This window comes from Oncorhynchus gorbuscha, linkage group LG21, assembly GCF_021184085.1.
Source record: "Oncorhynchus gorbuscha isolate QuinsamMale2020 ecotype Even-year linkage group LG21, OgorEven_v1.0, whole genome shotgun sequence".
NCBI lineage: Eukaryota > Metazoa > Chordata > Actinopteri > Salmoniformes > Salmonidae > Oncorhynchus > Oncorhynchus gorbuscha.
In genome coordinates this window covers 27599092-27620709 of record NC_060193.1, presented here as the reverse complement: position 1 = coordinate 27620709, position 21618 = coordinate 27599092, and the positions used below count along the sequence as shown (strand labels likewise).

Below are 21618 nucleotides of genomic sequence, written 5' to 3'. Positions count from 1 at the left end.
CTGACTGTAAATATGTTAGAGAGAGATGAGAAAACACTGACTGTAAATATGTTAGAGAGAGATGAGAAAACACTGACAGTAAATATGTTATAGAGAGATGAGAAAACATTGACTGTAAATATGTTAGAGAGAGATGGGAAAACACTGACTGTAAATATGTTAGAGAGAGAGGAGAAAACACTGACAGTAAATTTGTTAGAGAGAGATGAGAAAACACTGACTGTAAATATGTTAGAGAGAGATGAGAAAACACTAACAGTTAATATGTTAGAGAGAGATGAGAAAATACTGACAGTAAATATGTTAGAGGGAGATGAGAAAACACTGACTGTAAATATGTTAGAGAGAGATGAGAACACACTGACAGTAACTATGTTAGAGAGAGATGAGAACACACTGACAGTATATTGTAGGGAGAGATGAGAAAACACTGACAGTAAATTTGTTAGAGAGAGATGAGAAAATACTGACAGTAAATATGGTGGAGAGAGATGAGAAAACACTGACTGTAAATATGTTAGAGAGAGATGAGAAAACACTGACTGTAAATATGTTAGAGAGAGATGAGAAAACACTGACAGTATATATAGTAGAAAGAGATGAGAAAACACTGACTGTAAATATGTTAGAGAGAGATGAGAAAACACTGACTGTAAATATGTTAGAGAGAGATGAGAAAACACTGACTGTAAATATGTTAGAGAGAGATGAGAAAACACTGACTGTAAACATGTTAGAGAGAGAGGAGAAAACACTGACAGTATATATAGTAGAAAGAGATGAGAAAACACTGACTGTAAATATGTTAGAGAGAGATGAGAAAACACTGACTGTAAATATGTTAGAGAGAGATGAGAAAACACTGACTGTAAATATGTTAGAGAGAGATGAGAAAACACTGACTGTAAATATGTTAGAGAGAGTTGAGGAAACACTGACTGTAAATATGTTAGAGAGAGATGAGAAAACACTGACTGTAAATATGTTAGAGAGAGATGAGAAAACACTGACTGTAAATATGTTAGAGAGAGATGAGAAAACACTGACTGTAAATATGTTAGAGAGAGATGAGAAAACACTGACTGTAAATATGTTAGAGAGAGATGAGAAAACACTGACAGTAAATATGTTATAGAGAGATGAGAAAAAACTGACTGTAAATATGTTAGAGAGAGATGGGAAAACACTGACTGTAAATATGTTAGAGAGAGAGGAGAAAACACTGACAGTAAATTTGTTAGAGAGAGATGAGAAAACACTGACTGTAAATATGTTAGAGAGAGATGAGAAAACACTGACTTTAAATATGTTAGAGAGAGATGAGAAAACACTGACTGTAAATATGTTAGAGAGAGATGAAAAACACTGACTGTAAATATGTTAGAGAGAGATGAGAAAACACTGACAGTAAATATGTTATAGAGAGATGAGAAAACACTGACTGTAAATATGTTAGAGAGAGATGAGGAAAACACTGACTGTAAATATGTTAGAGAGAGATGAGAAAACACTGACTGTAAATATGTTAGAGAGAGATGAGAAAACACTGACTGTAAATATGTTAGAGAGAGATGGAAAACACTGACAGTAAATATGTTAGAGAGAGATGAGAAAACACTGACTGTAAATATGTTAGAGAGAGATGAGAAAACACTGACTGTAAATATGTTAGAGAGAGATGAGAAAACACTGACTGTAAATATGTTAGAGAGAGATGAGAAAACACTGACTGTAAATATGTTAGAGAGAGATGAGAAAACACTGACAGTAAATATGTTAGAAAGAGATGAGAAAACACTGACTGTAAATATGTTAGAGAGAGATGAGAAAACACTGACTGTAAATATGTTAGAGAGAGATGAGAAAACACTGACTGTAAATATGTTAGAGAGAGATGAGAAAACACTGACTGTAAATATGTTAGAGAGAGATGAGAAAACACTGACTGTAAATATGTTAGAGAGAGTTGAGAAAACACTGACTGTAAATATGTTAGATAGAGATGAGAAAACACTGACTGTAAATATGTTAGAGAGAGATGAGAAAACACTGACTGTAAATATGTTAGAGAGAGATGGGAAAACACTGACAGTAAATATGTTATAGAGAGATGAGAAAACACTGACTGTAAATTTGTTAGAGAGAGATGAGAAAACACTGACTGTAAATATGTTAGAGAGAGATGAGAAAACACTGACTGTAAATATGTTAGAGAGAGATGGAAAAACACTGAGAGTAAATATGTTAGAGAGAGAGGAGAAAACACTGACTGTAAATATGTTAGAGAGAGATGAGAAAACACTGACTGTAAATATGTTAGAGAGAGATGAGAAAACACTGACTGTAAATATGTTAGAGAGAGATGAGAAAACACTGACTGTAAATATGTTAGAGAGAGTTGAGAAAACACTGACTGTAAATATGTTAGATAGAGATGAAAACACTGACTGTAAATATGTTAGAGAGAGATGAGAAAACACTGACTGTAAATATGTTAGAGAGAGATGAGAAAACACTGACAGTAAATATGTTATAGAGAGATGAGAAAACACTGACTGTAAATATGTTAGAGAGAGATGGGAAAACACTGACAGTAAATATGTTATAGAGAGATGAGAAAACACTGACTGTAAATTTGTTAGAGAGAGATGAGAAAACACTGACTGTAAATATGTTAGAGAGAGATGAGAAAACACTGACTGTAAATATGTTAGAGAGAGATGGAAAAACACTGACAGTAAATATGTTAGAGAGAGATGAGAAAACACTGACTGTAAATATGTTAGAGAGAGATGAGAAAACACTGACTGTAAATATGTTAGAGAGAGATGAGAAAACACTGACTGTAAATATGTTAGAGAGAGATGAGAAAACACTGACTGTAAATATGTTAGAGAGAGAGGAGAAAACACTGACAGTATATATAGTAGAAAGAGATGAGAAAACACTGACTGTAAATATGTTAGAGAGAGATGAGAAAACACTGACTGTAAATATGTTAGAGAGAGATGAGAAAACACTGACTGTAAATATGTTAGAGAGAGATGAGAAAACACTGACTGTAAATATGTTAGAGAGAGATGAGAAAACACTGACTGTAAATATGTTAGAGAGAGATGAGAAAACACTGACTGTAAATATGTTAGAGGGAGATGAGAAAACACTGACTGTAAATATGTTAGAGATGAGAACACACTGACAGTAACTATGGTAGAGAGAGATGAGAAAACACTGACAGTAAATATGTTAGAGAGAGATGAGAAAACACTGACAGTAAATATGTTAGAGAGAGATGAGAAAACACTGACAGTATATTGTAGGGAGAGATGAGAAAACACTGACAGTAAATATGTTAGAGAGAGATGAGAAAACACTGACAGTAAATATGTTAGAGAGAGATGAGAAAACACTGACAGTAAATATGTTAGAGAGAGATGAGAAAACACTGACAGTAAATATGTTAGAGAGAGATGAGAAAACACTGACAGTAAATATGACACTGGGTACTGGGTACTGGGTACTGGACTTCCTGAGATGAGGGTAGAAACACTGATCCTCAACACAGTGCGTTCTGAACTCCCTGTTCACCCACGACTGCATGGCCACGCACGCCTCCAACTCAATCATCAAGTTTGCGGACTGACACAACAGTGGTAGGCTTGATTAGAAAACACTGACAGTAAATATGTTAGGGAGAGATGAGAAAACACTGACAAAACTAAGGAGATATTGTAGACTTCAGAAACAGCAGAGGAGAAACCCCCTATCCACATCGATGGAACAGTAGTGGAGAGAGAGATGAGAAAACACCACAGACAAACTAATTGGTCCACTCACACAGACAGCGTGAAGAAGGCACAGCAGCGCCTCTTCAACCTCAGGAGGCTGAAGAAATTTGGCTTGTCACCAAAAGCACTCACAAACTTCTACAGATGCACAATCGAGAGCATCCTGACGGGCTGTAATCACCGCCTGGTACGGCAACTGTCCGCCCCTCAACCGAGAGAGGGTATGAGAAAATCACCGGGGCAAACTGACCTCCAGTAAATATGTTACAGGAAGGCCATAAAGATCATCAAGGACAACAACCACCCGAGCCACTGCCTGTTCACCCCGCTATCAGAGAAGGCGAGGTCAGTGAGAAAACACTGACTGTAAAAACAGCTTCTATCTCAAGGCCATCAGACTGTTAAACAGCCACCACTAACATTGAGTGAGAAAACACACTGACATGTAAATATGTTAATGGGAGATGAAATTATGTAAATATATCACTAGCCACTTTAAACAATGCTACCTTAATAATGTTACTTACCACATACATGTATCACTAGCCACTTTAACTATGCCACTTTGTTTACTTTGTCTACACACTCATCTCATATGTAAATGTATGCTGTTAGACCATCACTCATGAGAAAACATGTTCTGACACTGTGTAAAGACAGTAGTTTTGGAATTGTTAGTTAGATTACTAGAGGTTATGAGAAAACACTGACTGTAAATATGTTAGAGATCTGAGATGAGAAAACACTGATTTGTAAATGATGTTAGAGAGAGATGAGAAAACACTGACTGTAAATATGTTAGAGAGAGATGAGAAAACACTGACTGTAAATATGTTAGAGAGAGATGACAGTAAATATGTTAGAGAGAGATGAGAAAACACTGACAGTAAATATGTTAGAGAGAGATGAGAAAACACTGACAGTAAATATGTTAGAGAGAGATGAGAAAACACTGACAGTAAATATGTTAGAGAGAGATGAGAAAACACTGACAGTAAATATGTTAGAGAGAGATGAGAAAACACTGACAGTAAATATGTTAGGGAGAGATGAGAAAACACTGACAGTAAAAATGACAGTTAGTAGAGAGATGAGAAAACACTGACAGTAAATATGTTAGAGAGAGATGAGAAAACACTGACAGTAAATATGTTAGAGAGAGATGAGAAAACACTGACAGTAAATATGTTAGAGAGAGATGAGAAAACACTGACAGTAAATATGTTAGAGAGAGATGAGAAAACACTGACAGTAAATATGACACTGGGTACTGGGTACTGGGTACTGGACTTCCTGACGGGCCGCCCCCAGGTGGTGAGGGTAGGCAACAACATCTCCTCCCCGCTGATCCTCAACACGGGGGCCCTACAAGGGTGCGTTCTGAGCCCTCTCCTGTACTCCCTGTCCACCCACGACTGCGTGGCCACGCACGCCTCCAACTCAATCATCAAGTTTGCGGACGACACAACAGTGGTAGGCTTGATTACCAACAACGACGAGACGGCCTACAGGGAGGAGGTGAGGGCCCTCGGAGTGTGGTGTCAGGAAAATAACCTCACACTCAACGTCAACAAAACTAAGGAGATGATTGTAGACTTCAGGAAACAGCAGAGGGAACACCCCCCTATCCACATCGATGGAACAGTAGTGGAGAGGGTAGCAAGTTTTATGTTCCTCGGCATAAACACCACAGACAAACTGAATTGGTCCACTCACACAGACAGCGTCGTGAAGAAGGCACAGACAACCTCAGGAGGCTGAAGAAATTTGGCTTGTCACCAAAAGCACTCACAAACTTCTACAGATGCACAATCGAGAGCATCCTGGCGGGCTGTAATCACCGCCTGGTACGGCAACTGCTCCGCCCTCAACCGTAAGAGGGTAGTGAGGTCTGTCACCGGGGGCAAACTACCTGCCCTCCAGGACACCTACACCACCCGATGTTACAGGAAGGCCATAAAGATCATCAAGGACAACAACCACCCGAGCCACTGCCTGTTCACCCCGCTATCATCCAGAAGGCGAGGTCAGTACAGGTGCATCAAAGCTGGGACCGAGAGACTGAAAAACAGCTTCTATCTCAAGGCCATCAGACTGTTAAACAGCCACCACTAACATTGAGTGGCTGCTGCCAACACACTGACATTGACACTGACCCAACTCCAGCCACTTTAATAATGGGAATTGATGGGAAATTATGTAAATATATCACTAGCCACTTTAAATAATGCTACCTTATATAATGTTACTTACCCTACATACATGTATCACTAGTCACTTTAACTATGCCACTTTGTTTACTTTGTCTACATACTCATCTCTTATGTATATACTTTACTCGATACCATCTACTGTATGCTGCTCTGTACCATCACTCATTCATATATCCTTATGTACATATTCTTTATCCCCCTTACACTGTGTATAAGACAGTAGTTTTGAAATTGTTAGTTAGATTACTTGTTGGTTATTACTGCATTGTCGGAACTAGAAGCACAAGCATTTCGCTACACTCGCATTAACATCTGCTAACCAACCATGTGTATGTGACAAATACAATTTGATTTGATTTGATTGATTTGATAGAGAGATTAGAAAACACTGACAGTAAATATGTTCGAGAGAGATGAGAAAACACTGACAGTAAATATGTTAGAGAGAGATGAGAAAACACTGACAGTAAATATGTTAGAGAGAGATGAGAAAACACTGACAGTAAATATGTTAGAGAGAGATGAGAAAACACTGACAGTAAATATGTTAGAGAGAGATGAGAAAACACTGACAGTAAATATGTTAGAGAGAGATGAGAAAACACTGACAGTAAATATGTTAGAGAGAGATGAGAAAACACTGACAGTATATTGTAGGGAGAGATGAGAAAACACTGACAGTAAATATGTTAGAGAGAGATGAGAAAACACTGACAGTAAATATGTTAGAGAGAGATGAGAACACTGACAGTGATTGAGAGGGAACAGAATAGAGTGAGAGAATAGAGTGAGAGAAAATGAAGGCGAAGATGAGAAAAAATAATGAGAAGAAAAGAGGAAAGGTTGATATTCCATGCGTTGACTCAGCCCGTGATCAAACGGCGCTCTTCTGAGGTAGAAACAGTAGGCTGCCAAACTAGCCAACACGAGTGAGAGTTCATGGAACCCATCTCGAAGTGTTGTGTAGAAAAGCACTCTGGAAAGCAATCCGTTATAATCAACCATACGTGGTGAACGTACCTTCGTCAATCAACGTCGGGAATAAATTGGCCACCCTCATCATAGGACAGCACGGGTAGACTGTATATTTAATGATGACCTGTGGAATGCTTTTCACTGTTGAACGCACACTACAGTAGGTTTTCAAGATATGTAACTTTCAAAATGCAGAAATTTGGCCCATATGATGCATTTTGAAGGTTACATATCTTGAAAACTTGATTCCTGACATTCAAATAATTTTGGGACTTTGTCAACAATGGGCTAAATCAACAAATACCAAAATGTAGTTTTTGGGTGGAGTTTTCCTTGAACTAAGTCAAGAATGTAGTCTTTATTAAGTGGATTATTATCCCGTATAGTTGACCATTGTGGAGACGGAGAATGATTTAGGCTAGAACATTCGTGTCCATGTGTGCTCAAATCTCTTCACAGCGTAATCAAAGCTCATTCTTCATGCAGCATATCAACTCTGAACAGTCGTTCGACCATTAATATTTCAAGTGGCTCAGGACGAGCCAACGTGATCGGCAGAACAACTTAGTCCCCGTGTTTGTTTGGCATCCGTCGTTGATGCGTCGGTATCCGTCTTTAGCGCTGAGGGGGAAAAAACACACCCACTTTGAGTTTTGGTTTGAACAAGGTGAGTCATCCTCTAGCGCTATGGAGACGGTGAGCCATAAAGACGAGTGACGCCACGGCAGGCTAACCTCACTATGGGAAAAGCTCATTCCCTCGACAGGTCAAATCCTTTTACAGTGTAGTGAGTCAAGTGGATTTTCAGTCTTCCAAAGGAAGGGCACCTCAATGGGTTCTCTATGGGTTCTTGGCAGTTCTCAGTGTGATGAGGAGCGGAGCGTTTGAAACCTGTTTGAACATGTCCGTTCACACCAGCTGATTCATCATACAGCCAATGGTGTGGCTATGGTGCCATCTGACCAATCAGAAGCTGCATATGCAGTTTACGGGCACAGTCATGGGAAGGGGAGGTATACCAGAGGTGTTGATAGGACTGTGTCGAGACAAAGACACACTCAGTGAAGAGACGAGCGTAGCCATGCGTGTAGATGCCTGTGTGGGTCTGTGTTTGAGGGTTGACAAACCATCAGCTACTCCAACCTTGGCCTTGTGGTCAGCAGTAACTTTTCCTATCCAAGTACGGGCACCAAGGACAAAGCGTATGGCACAAAGCTGAATTACGTGGCCAGAAGAGAGTGTTGTTATGGTTTGCACTTTCGCCTTCTAATTCATGATGATTAGAACCAAAGGAATGCAACACATTTGAGAACAATGCAAACGGTAATAAACAAATCCACTTTTTTAACAAAGTCTTGGATTCACCTAATGATCATGACTACTTAGAAGCAGGTTCACACAGAGTCTTCAGCAATTACTCAGACAGAGTGGCATTTGTTTTCCCAGCGATGTAACCACATTGTGGCGAAAACACCAAACATTCACCTCAGCTCACCCTCGTATCACCCTCGTGTCATCCTGTCGAGAGGGCACACATTGAGCCCTGGCCACCAGATACTGGACGGCTTCATAACGGCTCTTGGTTTTCTTACAACACTCCCTCAGTGTCAGACACCTGTGGCTGAGCCACCCAGTAGCGGAACACAGCGAGGGGCTGACTGCATACAGAGAGGCAGGAGGACAGCGAGGGGCAGACTGCATACAGAGAGGCAGGAGGACAACGAGGGGAAGACTTCATCTAGAGAGGCAGGAGGACAGCGAGGGGCAGACTGCATACAGAGAGGCAGGAGGACAGCGAGGGGCAGACTGCATACAGAGAGGAGGACAGGAGGAGACTGCATACAGAGAGGCAGGAGGACAGCGAAGGGCAGACTGCATACATAGAGGCAGGAGGACAACGAGGGGAAGACTTCTTACAGAGAGGCAGGAGGACAGCGAGGGGCAGACTGCATACAGAGAGGCAGGAGGACAGCGAGGGGCAGACTGCATACAGAGAGGCAGGAGGACAACGAGGGGAAGACTTTTACAGAGAGGCAGGAGGACAGTGAGGGGCAGACTGCATACAGAGAGGCAGGAGGACAGCGAGGGGCAGACTGCATACAGAGAGGCAGGAGGACAGTGAGGGGCAGACTGCATACAGAGAGGCAGGAGGACAACGAGGGGCAGACTGCATACAGAGGCAGGAGGACAGCGAGGGGCAGACTGCATACAGAGAGGCAGGAGGACAGCGAGGGGCAGACTGCATACAGAGAGGCAGGAGGACAGCGAGGGGCAGACTGCATACAGAGAGGCAGGAGGACAGCGAGGGGCAGACTGCATACAGAGAGGCAGGAGGACAGCGAGGTATTCCACTGGCACCATTTCAGTCGTACAGACAGATGGCGAGGTAAAGATAGATAGATGCAAGTCTATCTTATCCAGCAAGTCAGAATAGAAGCTAAATATCTCTAGAGTACAGGAAGATGGGAAGGTAGAAAACAATGCTCAGAATCGGACGAATTTACAGAATATGTATGACAAGTCATCTAATATTCTGTAGTTCTATCTTATTTTGGGCTAGCGGTTTGTTCATTTTCTCTGTTTACTTTTCTTTGTTCCTCAAGTGTGCCAACACTCTTCAAGGTGAATCTCAACCCTCAGACACAGAGATCCTCACATAAGTAGGCGCCCTAATGTTGCCACGGTAACATGGCCATTTTGACTGTGCAGTAGGAGTTGTATGAGTTGGGAATGGGCTTGATCCTATGAGGTTCTATTAAGGTTGAATACTGACTAACTTTCTCTTTCTCAGCATTCATGTTTTTACTCCCTCTAAAGACCTTGTTGTTGCTCTGTGTATTATTGTTGGTGATCTTTTGAAAGGTTTTTGTGTAAAAGTTGCATTATAACCCTTATGAAAGTCCCTTGCCCTACTTATTGTGGGGTTGTCAGGAAAAATGGGTCTTGAGGGCTTGGAGGGGGCTTGAGCACTTGTGGGATATGTTGGCCTGGGGATGACAAATACAACCCCAAAATACCCTCAATACACATTTCTAGAGTCTCCACTCCTCACTCACTCGCTTTATCCGATCCCTATTCCGTTTAGATACACAAATTTACCTCATCAACTCAAGAAAAGGGCCAGGGTTAAGAATATGTATGATTCATGTTATGGACATTTCTGTGACTAACCTTATCATTGTCCATAAAGAGAAATGTCATAATCTTTCAAACTGCCCCTAACATTTTTGCAAATTGTTTCCTGTGATTGTGACCTTAACAAGATTATGGGATGCGGCAGAGGGTAGCAAATTGTTTTTTGAAGAGGGAATGTAAACTTGCCATTGATATTGTGCTATGTACTGCTAACATTTTCCCATTATGTTTAACGTCTCCAATTGGTACTCCTATGTTTTGTCTGAATGATTTTGTCCTATCTTTAAAGCAATGTACTGACTTGTAAACACCCAAAATGTTTTATTAACTGTGGGTGTGATGATATTACAAAGGACAAAAAAAAAGTAGTTCACAAAATGATCCAATTCCCTCCAACACTGAATATAAAGGCATAGACAAATGGGGCTAAGGCATAAAGATCTAAGAAATTGTTAACTGTGTCGGGTGATAATTGGTAGAAGGGAATAGGAATTGTAATGTTCCTTGTTTTAGCATATCTACTGGGAGGGAGGTGGGCGTTAGAACCACATCTGTAGACTGTGTTTCGGGGGAGAAACTAGGGGCATCAGTTTCCCCCAGCTGGTCTTCGGGGTTTGAATACAGATTACAGCTAATTAGAACTGAGCCATGGAACCCACCATGCCCCAAGGCGGAATAGGATTTGAGCCATTCTTTATGAAAACTGAAAAACACAATGAATTATTTAGAGAATTATTAGATTTTTCACACACACACACACAACAAGAAAAATAAATGGGGGGGGGGGGGTCGGGGGGTCGGGGGATGGGGGGGGGGAGTTGTTTATCACTATCCAAGAACAATCTTACACAGCTTTCTTTTTGTAATTTTTTTTTTCATGCAAAAATCATGCGGCCAATTTGTTGATGTAAGTGACCTGAACTCCGTGGTTTGCTATCTTATTTAACCCAAAGAAAACTGAGAGTTAGCGTAGAAATAGAACAGCATAGACAGGCAGACAGCAAAGGATAGCTTGTATCTAGTAGATGTTGATCTGTTGTTTAGTCTTTTGAACATGTTGTCCATGGACAACAGTAACATATATGTATAGTCATGTTCAGTCTAGAGCAAGGGAGATGTAAGGAGAGTCAGAAAATGTATTGTTATCTTTATACTATGTATTGTACATCTGTTTAGTCAGCTTAACTCTTTAAATAGAAGACTAGAGACTAACTCAACTTTAGAACTGACCTCATGTCAGGTTTTAGTGCTGTTCTAATAATGGTGTTGCTGTTTTCATTTGAACTTTTGTTGTTTTTCTTTTTTGGTCTGGAGAGGGCGCTCTGTTTTTCACTAACACTCTTTTCCCTCCGTTGTCTCTTTCTTGTCCTAGGAGGTGAATTAGTGTTGCCCATAATAACGGTGGACTCCCTAGACCCCCCATCCATCGTCACCCGCTACCCTGTAATCCCCCCGCCCCCCACCTACCGGCCCCTCCTACCCTTCCTCGAAACGACCAAAGAGTCCCTCCCCCTGCCCAACGGTCGCCCCCCCTGCCCACTGGACCAGGAGGACTGCGAGGAGGCGGGACCCATCGAGGTGTCCGCCTACGGCTCGGGTGAGATGACCGAGTCGGACGACGAGGACTATTACAAAAACTCCCCCTCGTCACCGACAGGACGGTCCTCCCCCTCCCCCAATGAGAGTGGCATCCATAACCCCCACGACCGTCACTTCTCCCACCGGCCCCCCAACTCCCACCGCCCCCTCTGTCCTCCACCCCCACAGCCAACCCCAACCAGCTAGGCCCCAGGCTCAACAAGCCCGGCGGCAGCAGCAGCAAAAACCCCGCTGGCAAGATGAACACCCGGGACCAGGTGCTGCTGCCGCCCTCCAACCCCTCCTCAGACCCTGACCGCCACCGCCACGTCCCAGGCGTAACCTACCCTCCCAATTTCCCCCATGTGCCCACCCCAGACCCCACCTCCCCAGAGAGAGGAGGGCCTCCCGGCGCAGTGGAGGTAATCAGGGAGTCCAGCAGCACCACGGGCATGGTGGTAGGCATCGTGGCGGCCGCTGCCCTCTGCATCCTCATCCTGCTCTACGCCATGTATAAGTACCGTAACCGGGACGAGGGATCCTACCAGGTAGACCAGAGCCGAAACTACATCAGTAACTCGGCCACGCAGAGCAACGGCACCCTGGTGAAGGAGAAACAGCCGGGCACAGCCAAGACAACCACCAAGAACAAGAAGAACAAAGACAAGGAGTACTACGTCTGAGACCGGCCTAGCCAGAAACAGAGGACAAAAGGTGACGCACAGAGAAAGAGGAAGGGAGGGGGAGAGAGGAGATGGGAGAGATGGAGGTAGAGGAAGGAGAAAGGTAAGGCAGTATATGAAGTGACAATTAGCAAAATCTTTGTGGGCAGAGTTTCAATTATTTTAGTATATAGGTTACATTGCCGCCAAAATGACCTCCTCGCTTTCCTCCTCAACCCATTTAGAGCCTAAAGCAAAGGGAGAAAGAATGGGATTGGCACAGAAACGTTTTAAACGTCTTAATCAGATCGACACATAGTCCTATTCTTTCCACAACTATTCGAAATATTCTTGCTATTTTTCCTCAATACAGTAATATTCTTTCTCACTTAGCCTCATAACATTTTCTTTGAGAATACAAACAGACAAAGTCTTGACTACAATGGCCGCCAAACCTCGCTCAATACAATATAATTTTGTGCCAACAGCCATACCCAGAGCTCATGCTACAACGAAACTAGGTAATCCAGCACCATTTAAAGGGTATTATATTGTATATAGCCTACAATCAGAGTTAAGCATGGTGATTGACTATAGAGAGACACAGGGAAGGAAGAACCACCATCAGTGTTTGAGGTTAAGTGTCTGGTTTAATTAGCTAAAAAGCTAACATATTAAATCATAAATGTATTGATTCTATCTACTCGATGGGTTTGTATTGGAAGTTCAAACCCCACTGCTAGCCAAGTACAGTAATACCAAAATACTGCCAAACATACAGAAACTAGGTGTCAAATCTGCCTCCTTCCCTCATCTAAGTATTCAAACATCACCTCACTTGTCTCTCGTGAAGTCTCTCCTCTTTCTCTCCCTCCTTCTCTCGCTCGTGAGCATCTTTTTCTGTCCCTGTCTATGGTCCTGAGGAGCTGATGCAACATTATTCTGCTATGTTTCAAGCATGTAGTAGTCATTTCCGAAGAAACTTTCTGTGGGGAAAACACACAAAAAATGACGATGATAACTAGCAAACCCCGTGTGAGGACAACACCTTGAAGCAACCAGCGGATGCTACGTATTACGTTTTAGCCGCCAAAACAACTACTGAGGCCAAAACCCTGGGTCGTCTTTCAGTTCTCCAGCAGATATCCGTAATGTGTTTTGTCTTGGGGGCTCCACACAGCATTTCCCCCTACTGAGCCCACTACCGCAGAGGATGTGGGCTCACGTCGTTACAGTCCTATCACACACGAACCAGAAACCAACCTCCAGCAGACAACCTGACTTTGTTCTATATAAATATATATATGTATAGACGTTCAGAGAGAAAAAACCGCTATGGACCTAACTGAGAGTGTGTCATAAGAGTAGAAATGCACCCTAGTGCGCGTGCATCAGTGGACTCGGTGATAGATAACGAAGATGATGGACAATTGATACTTGACGTGTGACCGATATCCCCCACCAATCCCCTTAATCATGCACACTATGAGCAACATTCAACGACAGTGGGAAACGCAGTCCCACTAAAGGTGGAGATTAAAAGGAAGAGAAGAAGTGTTTTTTTGTTTGCTGTTTTTGTTTTTTAGTTTCTTTCCCTGAAAAATGAGAGACATTTGATGGAAATTGTGAATTAATTTGCTGGAGTCCCACTGTCGCCCCTTAGTGTTGGGGGGGAAAGCGTACGCTACCTTGGATCTGCGTTCTTGCCTCTCATTGGTCAAGACTGATGACAGCCAATGAGGGCAAGCCCAGTGAAAAACGTCAAATGGAAAAAAAACACAGAACAAGGCGAACAGCAAGTTCACTTGCTGATGTACAACAAGAACTCTAGTATTCCAATTTTCTCAACTCTATTAAAAAAGAAAACTGTACCATGAAAAGAAAAGAAAAACCTTTAAAAAAAGTTTGTGAAATGTCTAAATATTTGAATCTCTCATCCCATTACTAAGAAAATGTGTTTTCCCTATTACCATTCCTGTTCGGAGAAAAAAATATGACAAAGATAATCAATTCTGGGAAATTTAAAATGTATATGTTATTTTTTGGTAATTAAGCAAATGTGATTTGGGTTACAAACATTAAACCTCTCCTCCATCCCTCCTACTGCCATTTCAATCCATTCTTGTCCCACGTTCATCCCTTCATCTCTCCATACCTCATCCCCTTTTCTCACAATGGCAGATTGTAGGTAACCACTTAACTGAAGACCGCACATGGTCTCATCCATCCTCTCTTTTCTATTGTTTTATATCTCTCTGTAACTGCTAGAGCCAAAATGGCCGCCATCTCTGGAGAATGGCTCCATCCCACCCATCCTTTTTCCTCATTCGGTTTGTCCGGTTTCTCTTTCAATCCATTGCAAAAAGAACCATCCTCCTCCCAGTATCTTCCTGTTCTTTCTAAATGTTATTGTAAAGTGTTCCAGTGAGATTACTCTAAATATGTGTACATTAACAGAGGGGAATACACTTGGTTATATACTTCTTCTACCTCTTGTTGCGTGGTCTGTTGGTCTCAATCAGTTAAATATATTGCAGGTGTTGTTGTTCTTCAGACTGGAAGGTGTTAATACTTCTACTTTAACCTCGACATAACACTTAACAAAGTGTCTCTTAGTTCATCTTGCATAAGTATTCTAGCTGCGGCATTATAGATAATAGTGAGGCCAGATATGAATGGTGTTATTCCAGCATTTGCTCATCACACTTTTTCAAAGTCATTGCACGAGTTTGTGTGTGACACACACAGGTATCCATTTATACACATACACCAATATCATCACAGCATAACAAGGAGCCTGCCTGCCTTCCAAGATGCGTGGACGAGTGGAACAGGCCATAAAGGTGCCGCATTGCTTCCTAACCTACACACAGACTGTAAACCGACTGAAATCCCATATTCCCTTATAATGAGCACACACACTATGAAGAACATCTGGCTCCCAACCCCAGAGTGGTGAATGTTCCGCTGGTAGTGATGATAATCATCTACATCCCCTTGGCTCTCACAATCCTGGAGGTACAGTATTCCATCTGACCAAGACCTGCGCAAGGGACACAAGGACACAGGTAAGAGTTACTTGACTTAGAGGAAGATGAAGTGTCTCATCTTACAGTGGCCTCCAAACGGTGAACTCGTCCATAAACGATGTACATCTGGAGTAAGGTCATCTGCAGCAGGGTAGGTCAGGGTTTCCCAAACTTGGTCCTGGGCCCCCGCCTGGTTTACACATTTTCCCTCCAATTCTTGCCCGTGTTTCCTCTCCATTTCATCATCCGTTCTTTCCCTCGCTGTGGCCGTTTGCTCCCGCCTTCCCTAACATGACAGGTCACCTCAAACACCGCTCCTCTTAAACTCATCTGGAGAAGTGAGAGAGCTTTGCTCCGACGATAACCCCCTTCCCTTTTTCTTCTCTGAAAATACCCACGTTTGTTCCTCTCGAGCTTGCTTCGCTCTGCATTCATCAAAACGTCTATGGCGTCTTTATTTCCCCCATGGCTACGCATTGTTGAGAAAAAAGTGCCGTGGTAAACAAGCCTCAAACACAGCCGTCACAAGGAATACAGTATCGCTTCCCTCAACGAGCCATCAGCTCTGACATCATCTGAAGCGGCCGCCGTGGCATGCAAAACGAGTGTGTGCTGCTGTGTGCGTGTTTGTGTGTGTTCCCGTTCGCGAAGGGACTTCAGTCCCACTTTCTTGTTTATTCGCTTCATTCTGTCAGACGCTCAAATGGCTTGTGTGATGTACAGTGTGTGGGTGTTCCCCCAGGCACGGCCTTTTAAATGACAGAGGAGCATCCCTCGGGGTTAGGAGTTGTAACGTTGAAGACAACAGGGCAGGTAATCCTTCTAGTCTATCACCTGTAAGGGGATTTTGAGGCAGGGACTCATCAGTGCTATTAGACTGGCAGGCCATGATAGAACTCTGGGTATTGTTTCTGCTAACATGGCATCAAAGATGCAGTGACGTCTTGTCCCATATTGCTTCGTGAAAGAATTCGAGAAACGGCAAAAAGGAATATAAATATGCATTCTTGTGCGTGTGTGAACACGTGGTTGTATGTGTGTCTCAGTTCCCAGTGCCACGAACAGCCCAACTATATGCTATGTTAAAGCTTATCTACACCCTAAAAAAATCGATTATAATAACAAATACATTTAAAAAACGGCTTCAGTGTGCTGAACAGCTGCTGTGTGTTAACACCATCCCAATCTGTGTCATACGCCTCTCTCTCCACTACTGTGGGCTTTCTCTCCTAACCCTCCCCAACACTCAAGTCTCCTCCACCGAGTGCATCATGTGTTACTGATCTAGAAATCTCCGAACCGCCAGGGGCGGGTCTGATGACACACCAACTGATCTAGGGCCTGTTGAAACCACAGGAGTCTTTCTCTGATGCCATACTAGTTGCAGAAGCCCATTGCCATCTCTCTCTCTCTCTCTCTCTCTCTCTCTCTCTCTCTCTCTCTCTCTCTCTCTCTCTCTCTCTCTCTCTCTCTCTCTCTCTCTCTCTCTCTCTCTCAGAGGGACATATTGACAGCCCCTGATGGGCTTTACACAAATAGATGCCCAATTTACAAGTCAAATATGTAACGGGAGATATCTGTGTGGAAGGGAGAGAGAATGAAGGAGAGAAAGAGATGGTACGAGAGGGAAAGAAGAAAAGAAATAAAGAGTGAGAGAGTAAGATAAAGGGAGAGTGAGAGAAAGTAAAGAGAGCGGGAAGGAGAAAGAGTAAGAGAAAGGGAGAGTGAGAGAGAGTAAAAAAAGAGTGTGAGAGTGCAGTGCGGAACTCAGCAGCCCTGTAGGCATACTGAAGCACAGGGACGTGGAATGACGAATGAACATATGCTGTAGGGACCTGCCACAAAGCACTAGTCACTGGAATAGAGCCATTCTCACTGCACTGATCAATCAATCGACTGTCAGAGGATAAGAGCAGCTCCCAGGGAGACGGAAAGATGGAGGGAGAGAGAGGCGGCGATGGGATGGAGTGATCTGTATTGCAAATGGGAGATGGGTAGCTGATCTTGCCGGAGCGCTACAGAGGAGTGAGCCTAGAACTGTGTGTGTGTGTGCCTTTTTTCCGAGCTGCACCATTCTTCCCCTAGTATTTCTGCCAGTGGTTGCCATGGTAACTTGGTACCGTCATTGTCAAATCAAATCAAACGTTATTGGTCACATACACATATTTAGCAGATGTTATTACAGATGTAGCGAAATGCTTGTGTTCCTAGCTCCAACAGTGCAGTAGTATCTAACAATTCACAACAATACACACAAATCTAAAAGTGAAAGAATGGAATTAAGAAATATATAAATATTAGATTGAGCAATGTCGGAGTGGCATTGACTAAAATACAGTAGAATAGAATGCAGTATATGCAAATGAGATGAGTAAAGCAGTATGTAAACATTATTAAAGTGACAAGTGTCCATTATTAAAGTGGCCAGTGATTCCAAGTCTATATATATATATAGGGCAGCAGCCTCTAAGGTGCAGGGTTGCGTAACCAGGTGGAATCTGGCTAGTGATGGATATTTAACAGTCTGATGGCCTTGAGATAGAAGCTGTTTTTCAGTCTATCGGCCCCAGCTTTGAAGCAGCTGTACTGACCTCGCCTTGTGGATGATAACGGGGTGAACAGGCTCAGGTGGTTCAGGTGGCTGATGTCCTTGATGATCTTTTTGGCCTTCCTGTGACATTGGGTGCTGTAGGTATCCTGGAGGGCAGGTATTTTGCCAACGGTGATGCATTAGGCAGAACGAACAACCCTCTGGAGAGCCCTGCGGTTGCGGGCGGTGCAGTTGCCATACCAGGCGGTGATACAGCCCAACAGCATGCTATCAATTGTGCATCTGTAAAAGTTTGTGAAGGGTCCAAGCTAAATTTCTTCAGCCTCCTGTGGTTGAAGAGGCGCCGTTGTTCCTCCTTCACCACACTGTCTGTGTGGGTGGACCATTTCCGATGGTCGGGGGATGTGTACGCCGAGGAACTTGAAGCTTTCCACATTCGCAACTGCGGTCCTGTCAATGTGGATAGGGGCGTGCTCGCTCTGCTGTTTCCTGAAGTCCACAATTAGCTTTGTTTTGTCAGTCCTTGGTAGCGGCCGCGTCGGTGGCCCTGTGTTATCCTCAAAGTGGGCAAAGAAGGTGTTTAGCTTGTCCGGAAGCAAGACGTCGGTGTCCCCAACATGGCTGGTTTTCCCTTTGTAGTCTGTGATTGTCTTGTGTCTGTGCCGTTGAATTGTGACTCCACTTTGTCTCTATACTGACATTTTGCCTGTTTGGAATAACTACACTGTATTCGGCCATATTACCAGTCACCTTGCCATGGTTAAATGTGGTGGTTTGTGCTTTCAGTTTTGCGCGAATACCTGCCATCTATCCACGTTTTCTGGTTTGTGTAGGTTTTAACAGTCATAGTGGGTACAACATCTCCTACACACTTCCTGATGAACTCAGTTACAGTATCCGTGTATTCATCAATGTTATTCTCAGAGGCTACCAGGAACATATCCCAGTCCGCATGATGAAAACAATCTTGAAGCATGGATTCCGATTGGTCAAACCGGCATTGAATAGACCTTAGCACGGGTACTTCCTGTTTAAGTTTGCTTTGTTAAAATCCCCAGCTAAAATAAATGTGGCCCCAGGATATGTGTTTTCCAGTTTGTATAAAGTCCAGTGTAGCTCTTTGAGGGCCGTCGTGGTATCAGCTTGAGGGAGAATATACTTGGCTGTGACTTTATCCGAAGATAATTGTCTTGGGAGGTAATATGGTTGGCATTTAATTGTGCGGTATTCTAGGTCGGGTGAACAAAAATACTTGAGTTTCAGTATGTTATCACAATCACACCATGAGTAGTTAATCATGAAACATACACGGCCGCTTTTCTTCTTCCCGGAGAGTTCTTTATTCCTGTCTGCGCAATGTAGTGAGAACCCAGCTGGCTGTATGGACAGGACAGTATATCCCGAGAGAGCCATGTTTCCATGAAACAGAGGATGTTAAAACCTGTTGGGGACACCCGTTCCCAGCTGGGACCCCCCCCCCCCACACACACACACACACACCTCAGCTGGAATGTGGCGCATGGAACGCAAAAATATTCCTAAAAATATTTAACCTCCACACATTAACAAGTCCAATAGCTCAAATGAAAGATAAACAAGTTGTTTATCTACCCTGCAAATCAGATTTCTAAAATGTTTTACGGCGAAAACATAGCTCATTTGCATAGCCAAGTAGGAAAAAATATGCAATCAACAAACGCAGGATTAAAAGAAAAATCAATTCACTAACCTTTTGAAATCTTCATCAGATGACAGTAATATAACATGTTACACAGTACATTCATTTTTTTTCAATAATCTGCAATATATATCCATAAATCTCTGTTTACAATGACGCATCGTTCAAAAAATGCTACTAAAATGTCAGGAGAAATGACGATAGTTCCGGCAGATAACGTCAGCTAACAAGGAATACACATCATAAACTTTGACTAAATATGCATGTTCTACATATGTATAGGAAGATACACTTCTTCTAAATGCAATCGCTGTGTTACATTTATTTTTAAAGGTTACAGGTTGCGTTCACTAGGCTATACTAGGAGTCGGCGCTCCAAAAGTAGCATTCTGGCTCCTCTATCTTGGAGTCCACAGAAACCCAAATTTACCACATAAATATTCCCTTACCTTTGCTGTTCTTCCATCAGAAGACCTGGAAGGGATTATACTTACCAAAACAGCGTTTAGTTTTCAAGTCTGCGTCTTTCGGTTCTCAAAAACTACACATTTCAGGTCGAAATGTAGCCAAAAGTCAAGTGGATGCGCACCAAAACGTTGAACTTACATATTATATGTCGAGTAAACTTGTCAAACTAACTTCATAATCAATGTTTAACATGTTATAAAGGTGTACAGCAATCGTGAGGACGAACAGAAACACAGGCACCGTTCAATCGATCTTGGAAAAAAGACAGGACTTGACCAGAGCGCGCATAAAAGTGACCTGTTTTTTCGCGTGACCGAGAGCTTTCGGCACGCTCAAACTCTCGTGAGCACGCGATTCTCACAATGAGAAGCCCCATTGAAAGCAGGGATCGCGCTGAACACGTAGGAACTGTTCCCAGAGCTGTAACTGTTTGGGAAGGGTGTTTGCGATGACGTCAAAGTTGGGCCAACTTTTATCATGACAAGAGATAGTTTGGGAGAATGCATGCCCTGACAGTTCTGCTTTACATAGAGACAAAATGTAAACGGTTTTAGAAGCTTAAGAGTGTTTTCTATTCGATAATATTTTTTATATGCATATATTAGCAACTTTTGACAAAATTTATCCTGTTTAATAAGGGCACCAAATTCCTCCAGTAGGGGCAGTAAACAGCCCTAGCACTGACAGGTTAAATTCCCTGATGTCTCTCTGGAAGGAGATCCTCGCCCTGAGCTCATCTACTTTATTATCCAGAGACTGAACATTTGCGAGTAAGCAGAGCTGCCATATCTATCTGTGCCATCTTACCTGTGTGTTGTATGGTTTGGATGTAACAGCAATGTTGAGACCAGCAGCAGACATCACAGTGTGTCATCTATAGAGGCAGAGGCTTATTCACTTCCATGCAACCACTCCCTGTGGAATTCTAATGACCACCTTACCAATAACAAGCTACATAATTGTAATTGATTAATTCATCATGTTTTAGATGAATCATACATTAATCATATGCTCATTCATGCGCAACAAATTAAGGACACAAAATACTGAATAGGTGCTCATTAAATAGGCCTATATGCCATTGCAATTAGGCCACTGTGGCATTGAAGCAAATATCCAGCTTACTGAGTTATATTCTCTGAATGTAGTTAGATTCTATTCTACTAAGATCTACTTATTATTCCATTCAACTTCATGAAACTAATGAGGATATTGAAGCTGACCAGACAAATCACACACTTTCAGGTGAAAATAATACCAGAAGGCCAAGGGAGGAGGGGAAACCGCATTAACAACAATCCCAATAGGAAGACATTGTGGTGACTGAGCACAATAGGATGGAATGACCCACAAAAGGTAAAGATGAATCACCATATGTGGAACAGTGATGGGGTAGAGGAAAACAGAGGAGTTGAGAAGAAAAGACAAGAAAGAAAGAAAGAAAGAAAGAAAGAAAGAAAGAAAGAAAGAAAGAGATATGAAGGAGAGAAGGGGTCAGGTAATAAAGTCCATGTAGCCAGCAACAGCTCCGATTCATTATA

General features: G+C 42.6%; 1 protein-coding gene across 9 annotated transcripts in view; it reads left to right on the top strand.

The window, feature by feature from the left end:
* LOC124008799 (neurexin-2-like) overlaps positions 1-14840 on the top strand; it is a 1096959-nt gene extending 1082119 nt beyond the window's left edge. For 8 of the 9 annotated variants that reach the window (XM_046320362.1, XM_046320358.1, XM_046320361.1 and 5 more), the window contains one exon: positions 11484-12208. In XM_046320362.1, coding sequence (XP_046176318.1) covers positions 11484-11896 — 413 coding nt within the window. In that variant the 3' untranslated portion in view covers positions 11897-12208. Of the gene's footprint in view, positions 1-11483 lie in introns of all 9 variants that reach the window. The other variant, XM_046320364.1, reaches the window with a different exon arrangement.
* Positions 14841-21618: the final 6778 nt, after the last annotated feature.